The sequence below is a fragment of the Triturus cristatus genome, chromosome 4_2 (assembly GCF_964204655.1).
Source record: "Triturus cristatus chromosome 4_2, aTriCri1.1, whole genome shotgun sequence".
NCBI classification, from domain to species: Eukaryota; Metazoa; Chordata; class Amphibia; order Caudata; family Salamandridae; genus Triturus; species Triturus cristatus.
This window is the reverse complement of record NC_140586.1, coordinates 730,502,192-730,521,311: the sequence shown is the minus strand read 5'-3', so window position 1 is coordinate 730,521,311 and position 19,120 is coordinate 730,502,192. Positions and strand designations below refer to the sequence as shown.

At 45.5% G+C, this 19,120-nt stretch overlaps 1 protein-coding gene across 2 annotated transcripts in view; it reads left to right on the top strand.

Annotated features, from left to right (window-relative positions):
- Positions 1–19,120, top strand: part of PRPF38A (pre-mRNA processing factor 38A) — a 288,792-nt gene that overhangs the window by 239,552 nt on the left and 30,120 nt on the right. For both annotated transcript variants that reach the window (XM_085602618.1, XM_085602616.1), the window contains 3 exons: positions 811–837; positions 13,948–14,045; positions 18,501–18,549. In XM_085602618.1, coding sequence (XP_085458744.1) covers positions 811–837; positions 13,948–14,045; positions 18,501–18,549 — 174 coding nt within the window. The remainder of the gene's footprint in view (positions 1–810; positions 838–13,947; positions 14,046–18,500; positions 18,550–19,120) is intronic.

Here is a 19,120-nt window from a genome sequence, read left to right as displayed (position 1 = left end):
CACAACCAGCCAGCTGGAGGCTGAGCAGCCCGGTCAGTTACAAACTGGCTCTCAGGCATCTCTCCTGAGAAAACATTCCAGGGTCTGATTCGTAACAATCCTTGTCCCATCACTCTACTGCTGTAGCATGTGGGTGGCATCAGTTTAACACTAAACTTAGTTATTTACTACTTTGCATAGTGGCATCAATGTTAGCAAATGGTCATTTAGCAAAATCTTCTTACAGTTTTTTAAAACTGCATAGTGACTTTCCTATTTTATCAATGAAAAATATGAGTTCCAGAGGAAATTGAAAATTAGAATCTCTGGGTCTTGCCTTGAGAATGGTCTACTTACTCACTGTTCATCACCTCCCTGTGTCGTTTCCAGCAACCGTGCTTGGTAACCAATGCTGCCTACTTAAGTTTCAGCAAAAACCAGAAGACTCTGCTAAGGACACAGCCAAGCACCACTCTTTCAGAAGGAAATGCAGGGCCCATTGGAAGAGCTTTATTTGATGTTTTCAGACGTTTTCACTCCTTCCCAATACATTCATATAGAAATGGTTCTCCTTGTGTTCAAGGTAGACCTGCATTAAACACTTGGTTTCAATTTAGGTCTACAAAGATCTGTACGTGGTTTTCGGTTACTATATTAAGACTCTCAAACTGTAAATGTCTTGGCTCTGTGTGCTTCCCTGTAGTATGCAAGACTTCTCTTGTCAGCCTCACCTTTCTCAATAAATATTTTACCTTTGCCTTTTATGTAAATCATTGTTTTTTGTTTTTTGTTTTAGGAATTATAATCTCATCTGTGTATTTTCTTTCACAGGCGAAGCAGATCCCCGAAAAGGAGAAGGTAGGTTACACTTTTCTTTTAATCAGGTTGGTGAGCTAGCAACTGAGAAATAAATAAAATTATCAAGGTATATCCAAAGACATCCATCAAGTCTGAATTGAAATGTGGCATTTGTTTAGTGCTAATCATTTGTACTAATGATTTTTGGTGGTCTTTTAACATGAAGCAGACCTGTAGTCTGATTTTAATTTCACTCCTGTAGACCCACTACCAAGTGTTCTCTCACCTGAAGGGGGTATTCCAGTTTCATCAGCCAAGTCGTGATTCTTTGGAATGTTACTTGAAAGGCTTTTCCATAATGACGGTCATCACCATAAAATCACAAATGCCTTTTCACCTCACGCTGGCAGAGTTCTTGTAATGGAGTTTCTAATTAGCTGCTTAACTGTTTTTTAAAATCTGGCTGTTTCCTAATTAAGGAAAATAGTCTTTGAGTTCTTAAGAAGGATGATAAACTGGGATGATGGGCATACATGCATTCCATTACTATCAAACATACATTGAATATATCGCCGGGTGCATCGGATGAGATGGATAACTTGTGATGAAGTGAAGTGTCAAAAGTTGTGAATGGGACTTCCGTTTACTGCCACTCATATGCTGTTGCTCTTTCGTTGTGATTTTACAAGCACCACTTTAAACATTAGCCCATCTCAGAGCAATAATAGATTAGTGAAATTTAAAAACCACAGGGACTTGTCCACCCCTTGAAAAGGGACCATGTGGGATAAATGCAGCTCAGCCTTTGCAGAGCTGACTCTACATCTGTAGATCTCCAGGCTTTCTTGCAACAATCTTCAGTAACGCACTTGAGAGTTGGTCATTGCAAGTCCTGCCTCTCCAAAGTCATCTACACTATGAAATGGCTTTCTGTCTCAAGTCAACGATTTACAAAACTAATGCATTTCTTCATTACCCTTTGATAACCTACTGAATTAATTGTTCTTGGCTGAAGGGACTGACACAGCAAAAAAAGATAGGTTTCAATATTTTCTTTTGTTTTCATCTCCTTTTACTTGATTCTCCAGTAGCTTTTAGTAAAGTTCTGACTTCCTGGAGGAATCCACATGAACCAACTCAAAATACAAAGCTGTCTCTCTGTTAAAATCGACTCTTATTGCTACAGTGATGTTTTTACATACACAGATAATATATCATAGACCTTCCACAACCATTAGATTCTTGAGTCTATCCGCGAAATAATTTGTTTTATTTGTAAAAGTCACACCTTGCTTCAACTGAGTGTTACACCAGGATCAATGCAATTATGTGGCAAGGGGCGATCGAATTGGGTGGAACGGTACACTAAATTATGCAACATAAAAAGGCAATTGATTCAACATCATGCAGCACATTTTATGATAATATTACTTCATAATGTGGTCTCTTTTTTACATTTTAACACTGGGCAAAGGTTTCACCTCATTAGTACCAGTTTAACATCCAACTACAGTAATCCAGAGCTGAAATATTATCAAGTCAACCGTTGCAAAGGGTCATCTATGGCACAGCAGCTGATGTCACTGATTTATTAACTTTCGATCCATTTGAGCTACTCATTTTCTTTGTTAAAACCTGCAGATTATGCAGCAAATTATAGATTATGCGACACATGCAACAAATCTATAATTGTGGGGGAAATGTCACGCCCGCAGAATTGCATAATTCTAATGGCCCTGCCTATGACACAGTAATTCTGTCTCCTAACAGGCTACTTTCCTAAAAATATATTTTTTTCTATAATCCTCATATTTCACTAGCACAACTCAACATATTTGCTGCCTTGATGGGAATAACCTGTGGCACGGTGTTGAGCAAGTTCCCTTGTACCATTAACTTTTTTCAAGCAGCAAGATACACACAGATACTGTGGACTACCAAAAAAGTAATTGAAGTCCAACACTAATGGCAAATTGTATTATATAGCAGTGCTAACAATAAATGGCCAGGCAGGATGCCTTTTTTAATACTTGCAATGCAAATTACTGTGCATTCTGTTGTTAAGCATCTCTTGTGTCATATATGACGGTCACAATATAAATGCATAATGTTCAGTTTTGACAAGGCATAGCCAGGCGCTGCAAGATGGCAGATGGGCTTTAGGACTGCTCTGCTGGAGACTCACAATCCAGTAATGCCACCACCATCTGCACCTTCAGGGGTCCAGTTGTAGTGGCTCGGGGCGTGGAGAGGCGGCCGCACTGATTGATCAGTCGGCCCATCAACAGATCCCCTGCCCTGTATTTCCGCTACTGACTGTGGGCCTCTCCGGGCCTGCAGAGCCCACTACGTGGCCGGTTGCTGAAGTGGAGTGTCCCCACACTGCTACACGCCCAGCGGGGTAGCTTGGATATTGGTGGCCGTGCCGGTGTGACTCCAGCCCCTAGGAGACTGGTCGGGGAGGTGCCTGGTGCATACCTATGCCCGTGTGACTGCCGCAGCAGAACCCCGCAGCAGGAGCCTGGACTGGAGTACGGGAGCCTGGGTGGCCTCCCAACCTGTGCTTAATCTATTTTGTGGCTGCCTCCTGTACTGTAGCTGGGGGTTGGGCTCAGGACAGGCAAGGATCCTGTGCGGACACAGACTTGGATTGCAGGAGACTACCAGCCTTCCCCCCTCCCCCCGTTGCTTCCCCCTACTCTCGCCTCTGCATTTGGCGCTTGATTGAGACTATGACATGAGTGTGTCAGGAGGCACGCTGGTAAGCCTCGTGCAGGCATGTCAGATGGGCTTCAGATGGCCAGATTGGACGCCCGTGTTGTGGTCTTCCTGAATGGCGACTGGAGCCTTTAACGTGGTCATGCCGCAGGATCCCTTGATTTGACTGCCTTGAAACCCTACAGCCTGGTTCTTCAGGGGAGGTGGTGGTGTCTTCCTCCTCCCCTTGAACATTACTGGAGGAGTAGTGATTGGGAGCCATTCTGGTACCTGGTGGGCATATACGGGGGACTAGGCCCAGTATAATCTGATGTGAGGATGCCTGGTAGACTGATGACCACAGGGTGGCCTTAAATGAGGCGGTGCATCACGCAGTCACATTGGTGGAGTTGGAGTGATCCTTATCTATACTATGTTGGAAGGCTGGCTTGACTTGCTTCCTGACCAAGAGAGGCCAGGGAGCTTTCGGGATGGATGCTCCCCTCTGCCCTTTATAGCTGATAACCCACCCGAGAGCCGCGCAAAGAAGGCAGCCGTGGGACTCCTCATGCCCCCCTGGCACAGGAAATGGGGTGGCAGGTCCTGCAACGGTAGGAACAGGTTCCAAATGCCCTGCTCCTTGTGTGAAGATGTCCTGGCGCAGACTTGTGTGCGTCTCCTGTCGTGCCTGCTGAGACTGTCTGTGTGAGACTAGGAATGTCTTCTGCCATCATTTGGGCACTCCTACCTGGTGGGACTGCTTGTGCCGCCCCTTCACTTGGAGTATGGGGGACTGGCTGGTCTGCACTGGTCAGTCGGCGTCTCTACTGCGCTCCCCAGATCGTCCGTATAGGGCAAGGCTGCTTGCTGGTGGAATTGTAAACAAGGGGTGTAGGGGAGGCGTAGGACCGGCACAATGTCGAGATGGGCAGCTCTGGCAGTGTCTTTAACCTTGCCCAACCCTCGTCTGAGCCGACCACGGGCCTTGAACTGGATGAGATACTTGCTGGTATAGCGAATACCTTTGAAGATATGTGTACTAGGGTGGATGCGGTAGCTATTGAACTGGGGCTAGTACGTGAAGACAAGCATAAACTAGCAGACCCCGTCGCCCATACTGAGCAGGAGATCACAGAACTGTGTCTGACAATGAAGAATCTGGTGGGCCAGGTGCGCTCCATTACAACTAAGGTGCAGGAATTGGAGGTCCAGGCGGAGGACTCAGAGTGGAGCTCCTGTCCCAGCAACCTTTGCATTGTGGGCATCACGGAGGTAAGTGAGGGTTCTGACCCTGTGCAGTTCTTCTAGACCTGGATCTCACAGAAGGTGGAGCTGGCTGGCTGTCCGCTCACTCCTTAATAGAGCAGCATGCCCACTGGGTCCCAGCACGGCGGCCTCTAGTGGGAGCCCCTCCCCATCTTGTAGTAGCCTGTATAAGGAATTACAGAGACAAAGACATGATTTTGCAAATCGCTAGAGAGCATGCGCCACTCCAAAGCAACGATGTTTATTTTCAAAGATTACACCATAACCGTGCAATGCCGCAGAGTCGCTTTCTTGGGGGTTAAACAAAAGCTCAGACAGCTTAGCCTCTGCTACTCGCTGCTTTTGCCAGCCAAGCTGAAAGTTATGGTCAGATGCAAGAGTTCTTTATTTCACAGAGCCATGGGATGCTTGGGACTGGGTGGAGCAGCGACACTAAAAACCTTCCACTCCGCCTTTGCCTGCGCCCTGGCAGCAACGGCTAGAAGGGTAGACCTCGAAACTGGGGAACCGGGTTAAAGTCTCGACAGTGACGCTCAACATCCTGTGATTCTGGGCAAATCACTTAATCTCCCCGTGCCTCACAAAATTAATGTGTCCATCTGTGACGCAATTGGTGCTCGTGTAAAGCGCGCCAACATTGACTCATTCCTCACATCGCAGAAATCGAGGGGCCCATCAGGAGCAAAGGTTCATGGGGGCCCTACCCCAGAGCAGGCCAAGGAGGAACTGGCTCAGGCTCTGACAGTTGCGTTAATCTGTGGCTGATCGCCGTCAGTTGATTTCTCGGAGGGCGGTACATCAGATCGGGAATCCTCACGCTCTACTAGCAGTGTGGCCTCTGCTGTATTACTGGATATGACACAGCGGAGGAGATGATGTGATGGCGCAGACACCTGCAGCTTGCATGCATACAATTGGAGGACCTACCAGGGTCCTGATCCTGATCCTGATTCTTTCCGATATAGATAGTGAAGTAATGTGTCTCCCGAAGGTACCAGTACTGTTTATCCCCTACAGCCTGACTCAAATTAATGGTACTACGGCCACACTGGCTGCCCCCTCGCCTAACTCCTGGGCATTTACTGTATTTATGCTTGCACACTTACGAGCATCCCTACTATGGGACCCATTGTTACTTGTTTGGGTTGCCACGTGTTATGGGGTTGCCCTAGGTGAGGAGCTGCGGGTCCTGTTATTGCAGTTAGTTGAATCATGCGGTGCGCTAGCCTGTTCCTTTCCATGCAACACTGATCGTATGCTTCCTACTGCGACTATGGTGCCGCAGTTTGCAGTTTTCCCAGAAGCTAATTCACATACTACATGGATGAGATGACTAAGGTGGTCATAGTTTAATGGAATGTCCCTGGAATGAGCACTGCATGGAAGTGGCATGCAGTTCAGCAATATGTCAGACGGAGGGACTCACAGATAGCTCTGCTGCAGGAGAGATGTAACGGGGGTTGGGAGAGGGTGTAGGGTATTGGATTGCAAAATCGATGGCGGGGCAATGCTTCTGCACCCCGTACACTGGCTAAACACTAGGTGCACTTGTCTGGATTGGACGGGGGTCCTCTTCTGCTTCATGGGGTCTGAGATTGATCCTGAGGGTCGCTATGTACTTGTGGAAGGCCAATTCGATGGCAGGACAGTCCTGTTGGGAAGCTTATATGGCCCCAACACTGCACAGCCAACCTTTCTAGTAACATTATCCACAATCCTTACTAAATGGGCTCACATCCCGGAGATATTGGGCGAGGATTTCAATTGCGTGCTTGATCTGCACCAAGATCGCTGGCATCTGCCACTCCCAGCTTCTCTGGTGGTGACCTCTGCAGCTCACCTTTCCCACTGGCTGCAACACTGGTTAGACCATGCTCTTCATGTGGAAAACTGCGTTTGTTCTCTGAGGACCCACACAGTAAGTGTATTTACTGTTTATATCCTGACCATGAGGTGGCAAAATGTAAGTTTTGTAGAACTTTTTCTACAAAAACTCTAAAGGACAGAGAAGGCCGCCTGCTTTTATGGCTACAGAGACTGAAGGACAAGGATAACTCTCCCTCTGATGTGGAAAGTCTCTTTTCTGGTCGTTCTCAACCAGCCTCTAAGCGCAGTAGTGTGCAGGAGTTACCATCTCCTTTCCTGAAGAAAAAGAAGCTGGCTTTGCCTCTGACAACTGCCACCCTTGTGGTTTCACCTACTGCTTTGTCGCCTATGGGACACTGTTCTCAGGCTGCTGAGGCGTCTACTTCCTATTCCTCGGGGAAAACTTTGTCAGCCTCGTCGACGATGCTCCCGACGACGAGATCTGCTGTTTCTACCTCGTCGACGGTGACCCCGACGACGACGTCAGCTGCTTCGTCGTCGACGAGCGTTATGTCGACGTTATCCTCGTCGACGATTACCATCACTTCTTCAAGGGCAGTGACTTCTGTTGTGCCCATTACTTCGACGTCGACGAAGAAGGTAAAGGTTCCGTCGACGAAGACTGTGTCGTCGACGAAGACGTCGTCGAGCTCGTCGACGCCCATTCCGTCGGCGAAGAAAAAGAAGATCCCGACGACGACACTGTCGACGGTGGTTCCGTCGACGAAAGCCTTGTCTACGAAGACCTCGACAACGGCTCCGTCGGCAGCGGCTCCGTCGACGGTGGCTCCGTCGACGGCGGCTCCGTCGACGGCGGCTCCGTCGACGGCGACCTCGTCGACGGCAATCTTGTTGCCACAGACGTCGTCGACGATAATTCCGTCGACCATCATTCCTTCGACGACGGCTCCGTCGACGAGTACATCCCCACAGACATTCGTAAGGGTACGAATACGCGGTGTGGCGACTACCCAGAAAACAAGACGGGAAGGAGTTTCTTGGACACCATTACCTCCTACTGTGGGCTTGGAGAGCCAGGAACATAATATTCCTTTGGGAGTTGCACAGCCTCCCTCACCATTATTTGCTACAGATTCGGATCAGGAATCCGAGGGGTTACCGGAGTCTTTCGGAACGGCACAAAGTCCATCCGACTTGGTTATTAAGTGCCAGGATGTCAGTAGTGAGGATGAGGATCCGGTATTTATACACCAGGCCCCTCCGAAGCATAAAACGGCGACTCTTCCTCTGTCGCTCATTACTAATCTCCAACGCATGTTGGACGACTACAACCAACGGTTCCCTCTATCCCCTCAACGTTCAGAGGTTCCGTCAACCCCGGTGATTCCAGCAATTATTCCACCGGTACCTATTGTAAATCCTGCTCCACAGATGCCGCCTGTACCTCCACGACAGGTTCCGGAAAGGGTGTTGCCTCATTATGAGCCTGTAGAGGAAGGCCCTCAGGACCCAGAAGAGGGTGAAATCCCAGATGATGATGGGGATGTAGATGACAATGATGATGATATGGCGGAGTGGGACAATTACCAGGCACAAACACCATCCCCCTCACAAATAGTAACAGGGGATTCACCTCCAGTGGACATAGCCAATTTTCACCAACTGATGGAAAGGGCATCACACCGTTTTAAGTTAACAACGGAGCGCAGGGAGGAAGATTGCTTCCTTTATGATTTCAAGAATCAACCCTACAAACAGACTCATGCTATTCCCATAGTTGAGTTTATTTGGGAAGAAGGCAAGAAATTAATGCAAACACCGAATACCTTGCCAGCTCAGGTGCCTCGATTGGAAAAGAAATATAAGGCACCGATAGGAACCCCAGCATGCCTCACGGGTCAGGCTAAACCTGAGTCGGTCGTTACGCAGGCAGCGCAACGTAAGGCGAAAAATCCGGCATCTTCTATCACCTCGCCTCCGGATCGTGACGGACGTCGGATGGATGCCATAGGGCGTAAATTCTCTTCTATGGCCTCTACGGTGGTTAGAGCAGCTAATGCCTTGGCCATCCTGGGACGATATGACAGACAAGTTTGGGCTGATATCTCGGATGTGGTTCAGGAGTTACCAGAGCCATCTAAACTGGAGGCAATGAAGTTGCTCCAAGAGGGAGAAGCGGCATCGGCGGAAATAATCGATTGTGCAGTGGACATCGCCTGCATGGGTTTCCGTCAGCTTGCCGGAGCGGCTGTTCTGCGTAGGCAAGGATGGTTAAAATCTACATCCTTTCGTCAGGAGGTTCAGTCTATGATCTTAAACATGGCATATGACGGCGAGTCTTTATTTGGGAGCCACGTCGATGAAGCTCTACAGTCCATAAAGAAAGACACTGAAACAGCTAGATCACTAGGAAACCTTCAATTTCAGCGGAGTAATTTTCGTGGTGCACGCGGACGCGGCACCTCCTCAAGTTTTCGAAAAGACAAACAATACAAACCTTACAATCAAGGGTCCAACCGTTACTCTTATGGACAGCAACAGCAAACATCACGGCAGCAAACCTCCAAGTCATATAGAGGAAAATCCTCATACAGAGGATCCGCATCAAAGAGACAGTGACTCTTCCCGGACAGACAAGGTTGGAGGTCGAATCTCTCTGTTCTTTTCCCAATGGTCCTCCATCTCAAAGGACCGTTGGGTTTTGGACATTGTGAAGAAGGGACACGCCTTAGAATTCACCAAATTCCCTCCTCCCACTCCACCCTCCGGACCGCCACCAGCTCACATGAAAGAACTGTTGCATCAAGTCCGACTTTTAAGGCAAAAAGGAGCTATAGAACTGGTACCAGTGTCTCAGAAGGGAAAAGGTTTTTATTCCCGGTTCTTTTTGATCACAAAGAAAAACGGAGAGTGGAGGCCCATCCTCGATCTAAGAGCACTAAACAAATATATAAAGAGCCAATCCTTCCGTATGATGACGCTGGTAGACATCTTGCGCTTACTCTTGCAGGAAGATTTTCTGGCGACTATAGATCTCCAGGATGCCTATTTTCATATCCCTATTTTACAGCGGCATCGAAAGTTCCTGCGTTTTCGAGTGGGTCAACACGATTTCCAATTCAAGGTGTTACCATTTGGCCTGCGCTCAGCCCCTCGAGTGTTCACGAAGGTACTGGCTCCAGTAATAGCGTATTTGCGCCTCCAGGGAGTGCAAATATTTCCATACCTGGACGATTTTCTCCTGAAATCTCAGTCAAGCACTCACCTGCGACAACACACTGTTCTGTGCCAGAACGTGTTTCGCTCTTTAGGCCTGTCCGTAAATGTGGAAAAATCCCAACTTCATCCGTACCAACAAAGAGATTTCCTGGGCGCAACTCTGGAGACTGTGTCGGCGAAGGCATTCCTCTCCCAGGAGCGTCTCAAAAAGATGCTGCGACTGGTGGCTCTGATCAGATCAAGAGAGTCAGTTTCTGTGAGACTATTAAAATCATTTCTGGGGATGGCGTCATCATCCATTGCCTTGATCCCTCATTGCCGGCTGAGGACACGTCCTATCCAGGAAGCTCTGGATGCTCAGTGGCGTCAGGTAACGGGATCTTTCCACGACATGATATGTGTCACAGATCAGATAAAGTCAGCACTCGCATGGTGGGCAATTCCAGCCAGGACGGAAGGCATGTCCTTTCTGTCGCTGCCACCGGACAGAACACTCACAACAGACGCCTCATTGGAAGGATGGGGCGCTCATTTGGAGGATCTCTCTGTGAAGGGAAGATGGTCCACACATCAAAGATCTTGGCACATCAACAGGTTGGAGCTCATGGCGATTTTTCTGGCTCTAAAATCGTTTCTGCCTTTGCTCCAAGGAGAGTCAGTGCTAATACAGACAGACAACACAACCTGTATGCACTATGTCAACAAACAGGGCGGAACAAGATCCCCAAGTCTCTCCAGGCTAGCTCAAAGAATTTGGGACTGGTCTCTCAGTCATCAGATCTTGCTTACGGCAGTCCACCTGCCAGGAGTATCCAATGTCCTAGCGGATTCCCTGAGCAGGTCCTCCTCGTCGACCCACGAGTGGGAGTTACACCAACCCACTCTAGAGAGGATATTCCAACTATGGGGCCGTCCGCAACTCGATCTCTTTGCCACGCCGGAGAACCGGAAATGCCGAAATTACACAAGCTGGCATCCCCACAAGCAATCACAAGGGAATGCCCTTTTGATAAACTGGTGCAATCTATTTGCGTACGCCTTTCCTCCAATACCCCTCATACCTCGGGTTCTTTGGAAGATGAGGAGACAGCCTTGCCACCTGATCCTAATAGCCCCGCGCTGGCCACGGCAAGCGTGGTTCTCAGAACTGCTCCTCCTGTCCCAATGCCAGCCAATCCTCCTGCAACATCGGACGGATCTGCTTACCATGAGCGAAGGGAGAATTTGTCATCCAAATCCCTCCTCACTGAGCTTATCAGCATGGAACCTGAACACCATGAGTTCGCCCACCTAGACATCCCCCAGGATTGTAGGGATATTTTGGCCCAGGCAAGAGCACCTTCTACAATCAGGACGTACAAGTTTAAATGGAAACGATTCTGCCATTGGTGTGCTGCTAACGGAGTTCATCCGATACATTCCACGGCAGAGCAATTGCTACCATTCTTCTTGCACCTAGCCAGTTCTGGACTGTCGCATGCAACCCTAAGGGTTTTTCTAGCAGCCATTTCCCGTTTCCGGCAAGATGGATCAAGTTCCCTTTGTTCCTCAAGAATAATCCGCCAATTCTTTAAGGGCCTATTCCGGAAATTTCCGCCAGTTCGGCGTCCTCCTCCGTTGTGGCACCTCAACGTTGTGTTGGCACAATTGATGAGACCTCCGTTTGAGCCCATTCACAAGGCCGACCTAAAATATCTCACTTGGAAAGTAGCTCTACTTCTGGCACTAACGTCTTCTCGTCGTGTCAGTGACATCCATGCTTTTACCATCAAACCTCCGTTCCTGCAGTTCAAACCGGATGCTGCAGTGTTACGCACCAATCCATCATTTCTACCCAAGGTGCCTACTGACTTTCACATTAATGAGCCAGTAATATTAAAGACCTTTTTTGCCAATCCTCAGACACCTGCAGAACAAAGATTACATTCTTTGGACGTCAAGCGGTGTCTTAAGTTCTACATCAGTAAGACAGCTTCTTTCAGGAAATCCGATCAACTTTTTATAGCTTATGGACGCTGTCATAAAGGACGTCAGGTTACTAAACCAACGATTGCACGCTGGATCTCGGCAGCTATTGTCTTCTGCCACCAAAGGGCAAATAAACCTCTCCAGTCTCCAGTGAGGGCACACTCCACTAGGGCAGTGTCATCATCTACTGCCTTATTTGCTGGAGTCTCTTTGCAACACATCTGCAGAGCAGCTACGTGGTCGACCAGACACACGTTTACTAAGCACTACTGCTTGGCAACTTTAAGCGAGGAGGATGCTGCAGTGGGACAGGCAGTGCTGCGCAATCTTTTTAAGTAAGGTGAGCCTCTTCCTCCCGCCTCCATATTGTTTCCATATATATTATGCATTTACAATGTTACAGTTGTTCAATACTGTTTTTATGCATAAGAAGATTGATTATCTATATATGTTGAATCTATTTGGCATGGAAACAATGGTGATTGTTACTGCTAGCTATTCTATATTCAAGCATGTGAATCTATGAAAGACACCCTAATACTGGAGAAGAACAATTGTTACTTACCTGTAAACAGGTGGTTCTCCAGTATTGGTGTCTTTCATAGATTCACATGCGACCCTCCCTCCTCCCTTCAGAGGCTCTCTTCTCCTCATGCACTTTACAGTCACTCTTGTGCTACGAAAATCTGAGGTGAGAAGCTCTGAGGAGAAGGTTCTAGAGAGGGGCTGACGCCTGATTGGCTGGAGTTCGGACTTACATAATGACAGAGATAGACTACAAAGGTCTTTTGTCTCTCTCCATTGTATTCCTATGGAGTTTTTTTCTCTTATAGGTACACTATGTGTGTTTTACACCTATATGCACTAATTATATGATTACTTATGTATATATTTTACTACATATATATATGTATATATTGCTATTTTATTTACCGTGGGACTCCCACTCCGACGACGGGGAATATTCAAGCATGTGAATCTATGAAAGACACCAATACTGGAGAACCACCTGTTTACAGGTAAGTAACAATTGTTCTTTTTACTGTTGGAGATCGTTGCATCTCGACTCCAGGGAGTTCTGTTATTATTTATATTGATACTTTGTGAGCTCCAGAAAGCATTTGTGAACAGACAAACACTAGATGAACTCAATATAAAATCACGTATGAGCAGGACTTTGTACCTATAGAATTCAAGAAGATATTTCCATGAGTTGTACATGACCCTTGGAGGAAACGTTGTGCAAAGGAAATAATCTGTGAGGGACATTCTCTGGGGTTTTCTGTTTCCCAGCTGTGTTGAAAAAAACCTTAGGCTATCAGTTGTCATAAGACCAAATATTTGTCACAGATAATACTCTTACACAATAGATAACCATTACAACATTCTGCAGGAAAGAGGAGCAGCTGAAAATCTCCACCGGGTACCAAAGATTACATCGTATAATCGAATGTTTAAAGATCAACTCATGCAATCATTAAAGAGGGCTTCTTTATTACCATCTGGACAACCTTTTTGAACATCCTTGTGAAATATACTGAGGACTGCCTTACCCACAAAGAATTCATCTTCTCTGGGTGGTCACATGACCATAGGCATGGTGCCTTCCACCCTGTAGTCAAATGGCTCACACCTCTAAATGTATTGATGGTTAACATATACACTGGTAGTGCTCTTTCGGCTCGTATTGGTACTTGACTGTGATTGCGGCCAGGAGATTAGGGTTCGGATATTGAGGTTTAAGAATCTAGAAAAACTTGAGAAGTTGTTTTTCCTTTCTTGATCACTGTTGACTTTTGCTTTCAACGTTTACAAATGTTATCGGTACATGCATAATACTGAAAAGATTCGGCAATATAGTTATGTTGAACTGAAAAATGTTCTTCTAAATGGCTGTTCACCGGATATATTTTGTTGTAGGAACAATGAAGTAATAGGTGTTTCTCAGGTGCATGATGTGAACATGCCAATCTGTTGAAGTGAGAATCTTATAAAGGAATAAGTGTTCTGCAAACCTTGTATAAAATGTGTCTGTTCCACAATAATGTTGATTTTATTTCAGTCAACAATGTTCCTGTTGTGGAAAAACAGTTCCTATAACTCTGTCATAATGCGCAGCTCTTCTTAATGTGTATATACATACAAGTTGTTGGTTTAATGTATTTTTATGGCTACATTTCATGTATCTACTAGCCCATCACCGCGTCGAGAACGTCATCGTAGTAAAAGCCCACGGCGCCACCGTAGCAGGTCCAGAGATAGACGCCATCGTTCCAGATCTAAATCTCCAGGTATGTTGTCAATCTTGTCAGTCTCCGGGGAAAGGCGGGGTCGAATGATAAGCAAACTGCAAGAACATGTATTGTTTTTTATTTCCCAAATTACACATTGACATAGAGTCCTTGGCAGTAAAGGCAACTATTTGTGTGGATGTGCCCCTTCTGAAAGAGAGGAATGTGATCATTAACAGTGAAGTTAGCCAATGGCTTAAGCTTGTTGAGTAATTTCCTGATGCTGAGTGAGACAACAATTGACCAACAGAGGAAGAGGGCTGGCTGAAAGCCCCTAAAATTAAGGATATCTAATACCAGACCTAAAAATGGGTTAATTGGCCATGTTGAAGAGCGGTTTCATTTTTCGGATTTGCAAGCCTTATTCTGAATTTTGGATTAGTATTAAAGCATTTTTATCCTATGACCAAACCCAAGTTTCGTACAGGCCAAGGTCCTTGAAACAACCAGACCAAATGAGCTCCATGGATCCCCTAGTTTGACCTGTCTGCACCTCATTGTAACATTGGTTACTGCCCAGTGAACCATAGACTGCCTTAGGGCCCAAAGAAATGGCCTCACAAATTGTTGTGTGTCTTCTTGCCAAAAGGAGGTTCCTTCCTACACTGTAAAACCCCTTGTGTAGTGGTAATGATATACCATTCACTATTTTCATAATAAAGTGGACAGAGGTAGCATATTTCCGCACTGAGATTTCACCAATTAGCATTATGTTCACTGCTCGTCTCCTTATGTCCGATACATTCTCCCACAGCCTTATGCTGGTTTGTAACACACTTGGAGCTTCACTGGAAAAAGGTAAATACTGCATGCGTGTAGACTGCATGCCTGCAGCCCAACTCTATTCAGAAAGTCATTGCTATGTGGTGAAGTAATAATAACAGTTTTTTATACTAATTTGTAGCACCCTTTTGCCATTTCTGGGTGCTGTAAATGACAAATGCTGTTTTTTCACAGTTTGTTGATGCTCATTTTGAGGACCATGGTAGAGTGGAGGGATGAATGTAGATTCCCAGGATTGCCTGCAGACCACTCCACATTTTCAGTGGCTACAATTCAAACTCTTTGAACCACACCACACTAATTTTGCTTCTGCAGCTTCCTTTATTGCTTTTTACAATCTGATGAATTTGCAGGTGGTATTTGATTATCACAGGACATGAGGGCGGGGGAAGAGCAACAAAAAAAAAATGATGGGGCAAGATGATTTATTCACAAAGTAGGCTGCTATATCTACTGCTCCTTTTACAGGACCACTTGCAGGCTTTTAGTTTACTTATACTTCCTCTTGTTTAATCAGGATCTCCTTCTTTATCATTAGCTTTGCAAAACACACTTAAGATTCAGTAGTATAAACTTGTGGATTTTCTGCAGCTTCATTTTAAATGAACATAAGGTAACACAAGAATCAGAGACCAAATGTCAGCCACACACACCAAACACGCAGTTTATCATTATTAGTATTACAATTCATCATTACTTCCCTCTGGGAAGCATCTTTTCCTAGCATACCTGCTTGCCTTATCATTCACTGCTCCACTGCACCATTCCCTGCTTTAATGCCACCTTGACGTTTGCTCTGTCACCTGTGAACCTGTGTCCTTTGCTCCTTTTGAGTTCTCCCTATCTGCTCACATTCTGTTGTTTTGGGTCTTCCTGATCTGTGCAAGTTAGGGGATGTTGTAAGGAGAGCTGTGGACATGGTGCCTGGAGATATAGCCTTAGATCAAAGGAAGCTGGACCTGGTTCTAGTTTTCTTGCTTTCTGCCAGGAATTGGGGCCTCTTGCTACTGTCTCTGTAGGGCTGTGGTGCTGGCTTCTTTATCCTTTATAGTATTGATCTATTGCACTATCCCAATCACGCAGCTCCTCTGTGCCTTACCTTTCAACTGCTTTCAAATGATGGATGGGGTATTTTAAGGAATTTGAGTAATGCACCAGATTTCACATGTTACTGTTAACAAGTAAACTTTCAAGAAACCCTCAGGCTTCCAACTCTTGTAAAAGCCTCACCCCTTGAAATGTACTTCCCACCAAAAAAGCTGAACAGTCATTAACTGCTTTCAACCTCTCTTACATGTGACCTACCCTACTGTCGCCACACCTAGCCCACCACTCCAGCACCCAACCTAACAAACCCCATCATGTGCTATTCCCAGGTGCAGTCCTTAGCTAGGGACTCATCCCCATTACCGGGGAGGGTACCACTTTCTCTGCTGCTATGTTTTCATGCTGGCAGACACTGACAGCCACCCAGACCTCTACCCCCTTCTTGTGGTGACTACTGGGGTTTGTTATCAGGGTTCTACCTATGCACGGTCTTCAAAGTTAACTAAACATCTAACAATAACACTATATGCATTTGTTAGAATCTCATCTACAATTGGTCACACTTAAAAAGCACACAAAAGCCAGAACCACCATAACATCTCATGAAAGCCAAATTGTTGAGAAAACACTGCCGAATGAACAGCATTGTCTCACACCAACATACTCTAGAACCATACAAACATAAAACACATAAACGTAACACATTGGTTTTCATCATAAAAGACCAAGCAGGGTTGGGATGCACGTACAAAAACATTTCTCTGAGAGCTCTTTGCCCTGCCAAATTTCCTCCCGCCACCCCCCTGCAATGCAGATGAGGCAAAGGCAATTGACACACCTTCCTGTACATCTGAAAACCACAGAGCTCTTCTTAGATTGCACTCATTTCTTTTCAAATAATGTGCCTAAAGTAGTTCACAACTTTACACTCCACACTACTAACCACAGAAAACCAAACACCATCGAAACAACATTCTCCTTTAAAAGGTTGCTGAAAGATTGTTCAAACATTGATTTGGGCCCACCCACAGCACTGAGACCACACTCATGTTGCCATGGACAACATCTTACTGATCATGGACAGAGGAGACACCACTTCCTTCATCCTGCTGGACCTATCCACCACCTTTGACACAATCGCCCACCCCATCTTCATCCAGCGCCTCCACAAAATCTGCATGTAAGGGCCCTCGCTCTGCTGGTCCTGCCCCTTCCTAACAGACCGCATCCAAATTTTCAGCCTGACTCCCTTCACCTCTGCCTCCGCTAACTTCATCAACGGAGTTCCACAAGGATCATCTCTCAGCCCCACTCAGTTAAACACCTACATGGCCCCTTTGACCAGCATTATCCATGTCCATGGAGTCAACATCATTTCCTACTCAGATGTCACACAGCTCATTCTCTCCGACAAAACTCTGAGTACCCGGACCTACTTCTCTCCTTGACTGAAGCCGCAAGATGGATGACAACAAACTGTCTCAAGCTTCACACAGACAAAATGGAAGTAGTAATCTTCTGCACAGACACCACGCTATGGAACTACTATACTCGGACTCACACATCATCTGACCACCCAAGCAAAGAACCTTGGAATAATAGTCGACAACTAGCTCTTCATGACTGCCCAAGTAAATGTACTCTTCTCCTGTTTTCACAAACTTAAGATGCTGAAGAAGATCTTCAGGTGTCTTTCTGTCAGCATACGCAGAACAGTCACCCAGGCTCTCATAACCAGCAATCTGGACTACGGCAACACACTCTGTCAGAATTAATGCACAACTGATCAGAAGAATCCAGACCGTACAAAACTTAGCAGCCCAACTCAGACTACCATCCCTACTCACACTTCACATACGCAGGCCAGACTCATCAGTCTTACCTTCTCCTACCTCCTCTGAAAGCCTGGAACGACCAGCTCCTGCACATCAGAGACTCCTCTTCAGTTCTTGAGTTTTTTCAGGAAACTGAAGACCTTGCTCTTCACATAGGCACGGCTCAGACTGGCCCAATACAGCTCCTTCTTTTAGCACCACAATACCCTCCTGTGAGTCGTACACTCTACAAAAACACATACGTTTAATTAAAGAATACATAATAATGACATGACATAATAATGCTGATTGGCACTAAAAGAAGTGTGAATAACCTAGAAAAGATCATCACCAAAAAATGGCGCATGACTTCATAATCAGCAACTAAGTGAACACTAAGAACTCTAGCAGCTGCTGATTTAAAACTCTCAAAGCCACCTTGCATCTTCTGGTCTCCAGCTCACATTGCAGTAGTAACCTTCATTTACACAGTGTACTTTTACAACAGTACTGAAACTTAAAACATCAACTATTGTACTTCAATATCAGGGGCTTCTATTTGTAGTGTGTGATCTCATTTAAAATGAAAGAGTAAACTCCCTTTCTAATACTTGTGCACTGTAGGCTATGGTTGCCAGTTTTACTCTTTAAAAAACAAAAAAAAACAAATGTACAGCTTTGTTTCAGTTTGCAGACTCATTACATCTAAGAAGAGATATTCTATGATTTAAATATCAGCTTCTCTTTCAACTGGGTTTTGTTAAGACTAGAAATATTTATTCAGTGACAATTAATAAACTTTTATTTTCAGGGCACCACAGAAGCCATAGACATAGGAGTCATTCCAAATCACCTGAAAGGTATGAAAGTATGCTATTTTTTTTCCAAATGGTCTGTTATAGAATATCATAAAATGTGATTTCAGGATATAGTTAATAACTTTAAGTGAAGATAATAGGTATGATTGCATTACGTTTTATGCTGTTAACATTTGTGTGTTGTAATGCAAGGCAGTTGTTGATTGTCTTTGTGGAATAGGATTTCACATGCTAAAGTGAAATGTAAGCCTTGGTAGGATGGACTATTCATCTCAACGTAGACTCCTTGAAATACACTACACTTTCAGATGCACCATCTTGATTACTGCACATGCGGAAAAAAATGCAATAATAGGTTTTAACTGTCTGCAGCTATTGAAATGAATAGGCGGAAGCAATGTTCCCAAATCCTTTTAGCTTCTGCTTAAGCCAGCATTGTAAGTGCTAATATTATCGATATCCCATACGTGGTTGTTCAGTGAGCAAATAGTTGCTGTAGTTCTTTTCTACTTCACATGCAAAGAATAATGGCACCGAGTGTATTGCAGACGTAAATTACAATGCAAGCCACACAGTATGTCACCATTACTCAGTCATTCAAGGTATTTTACGA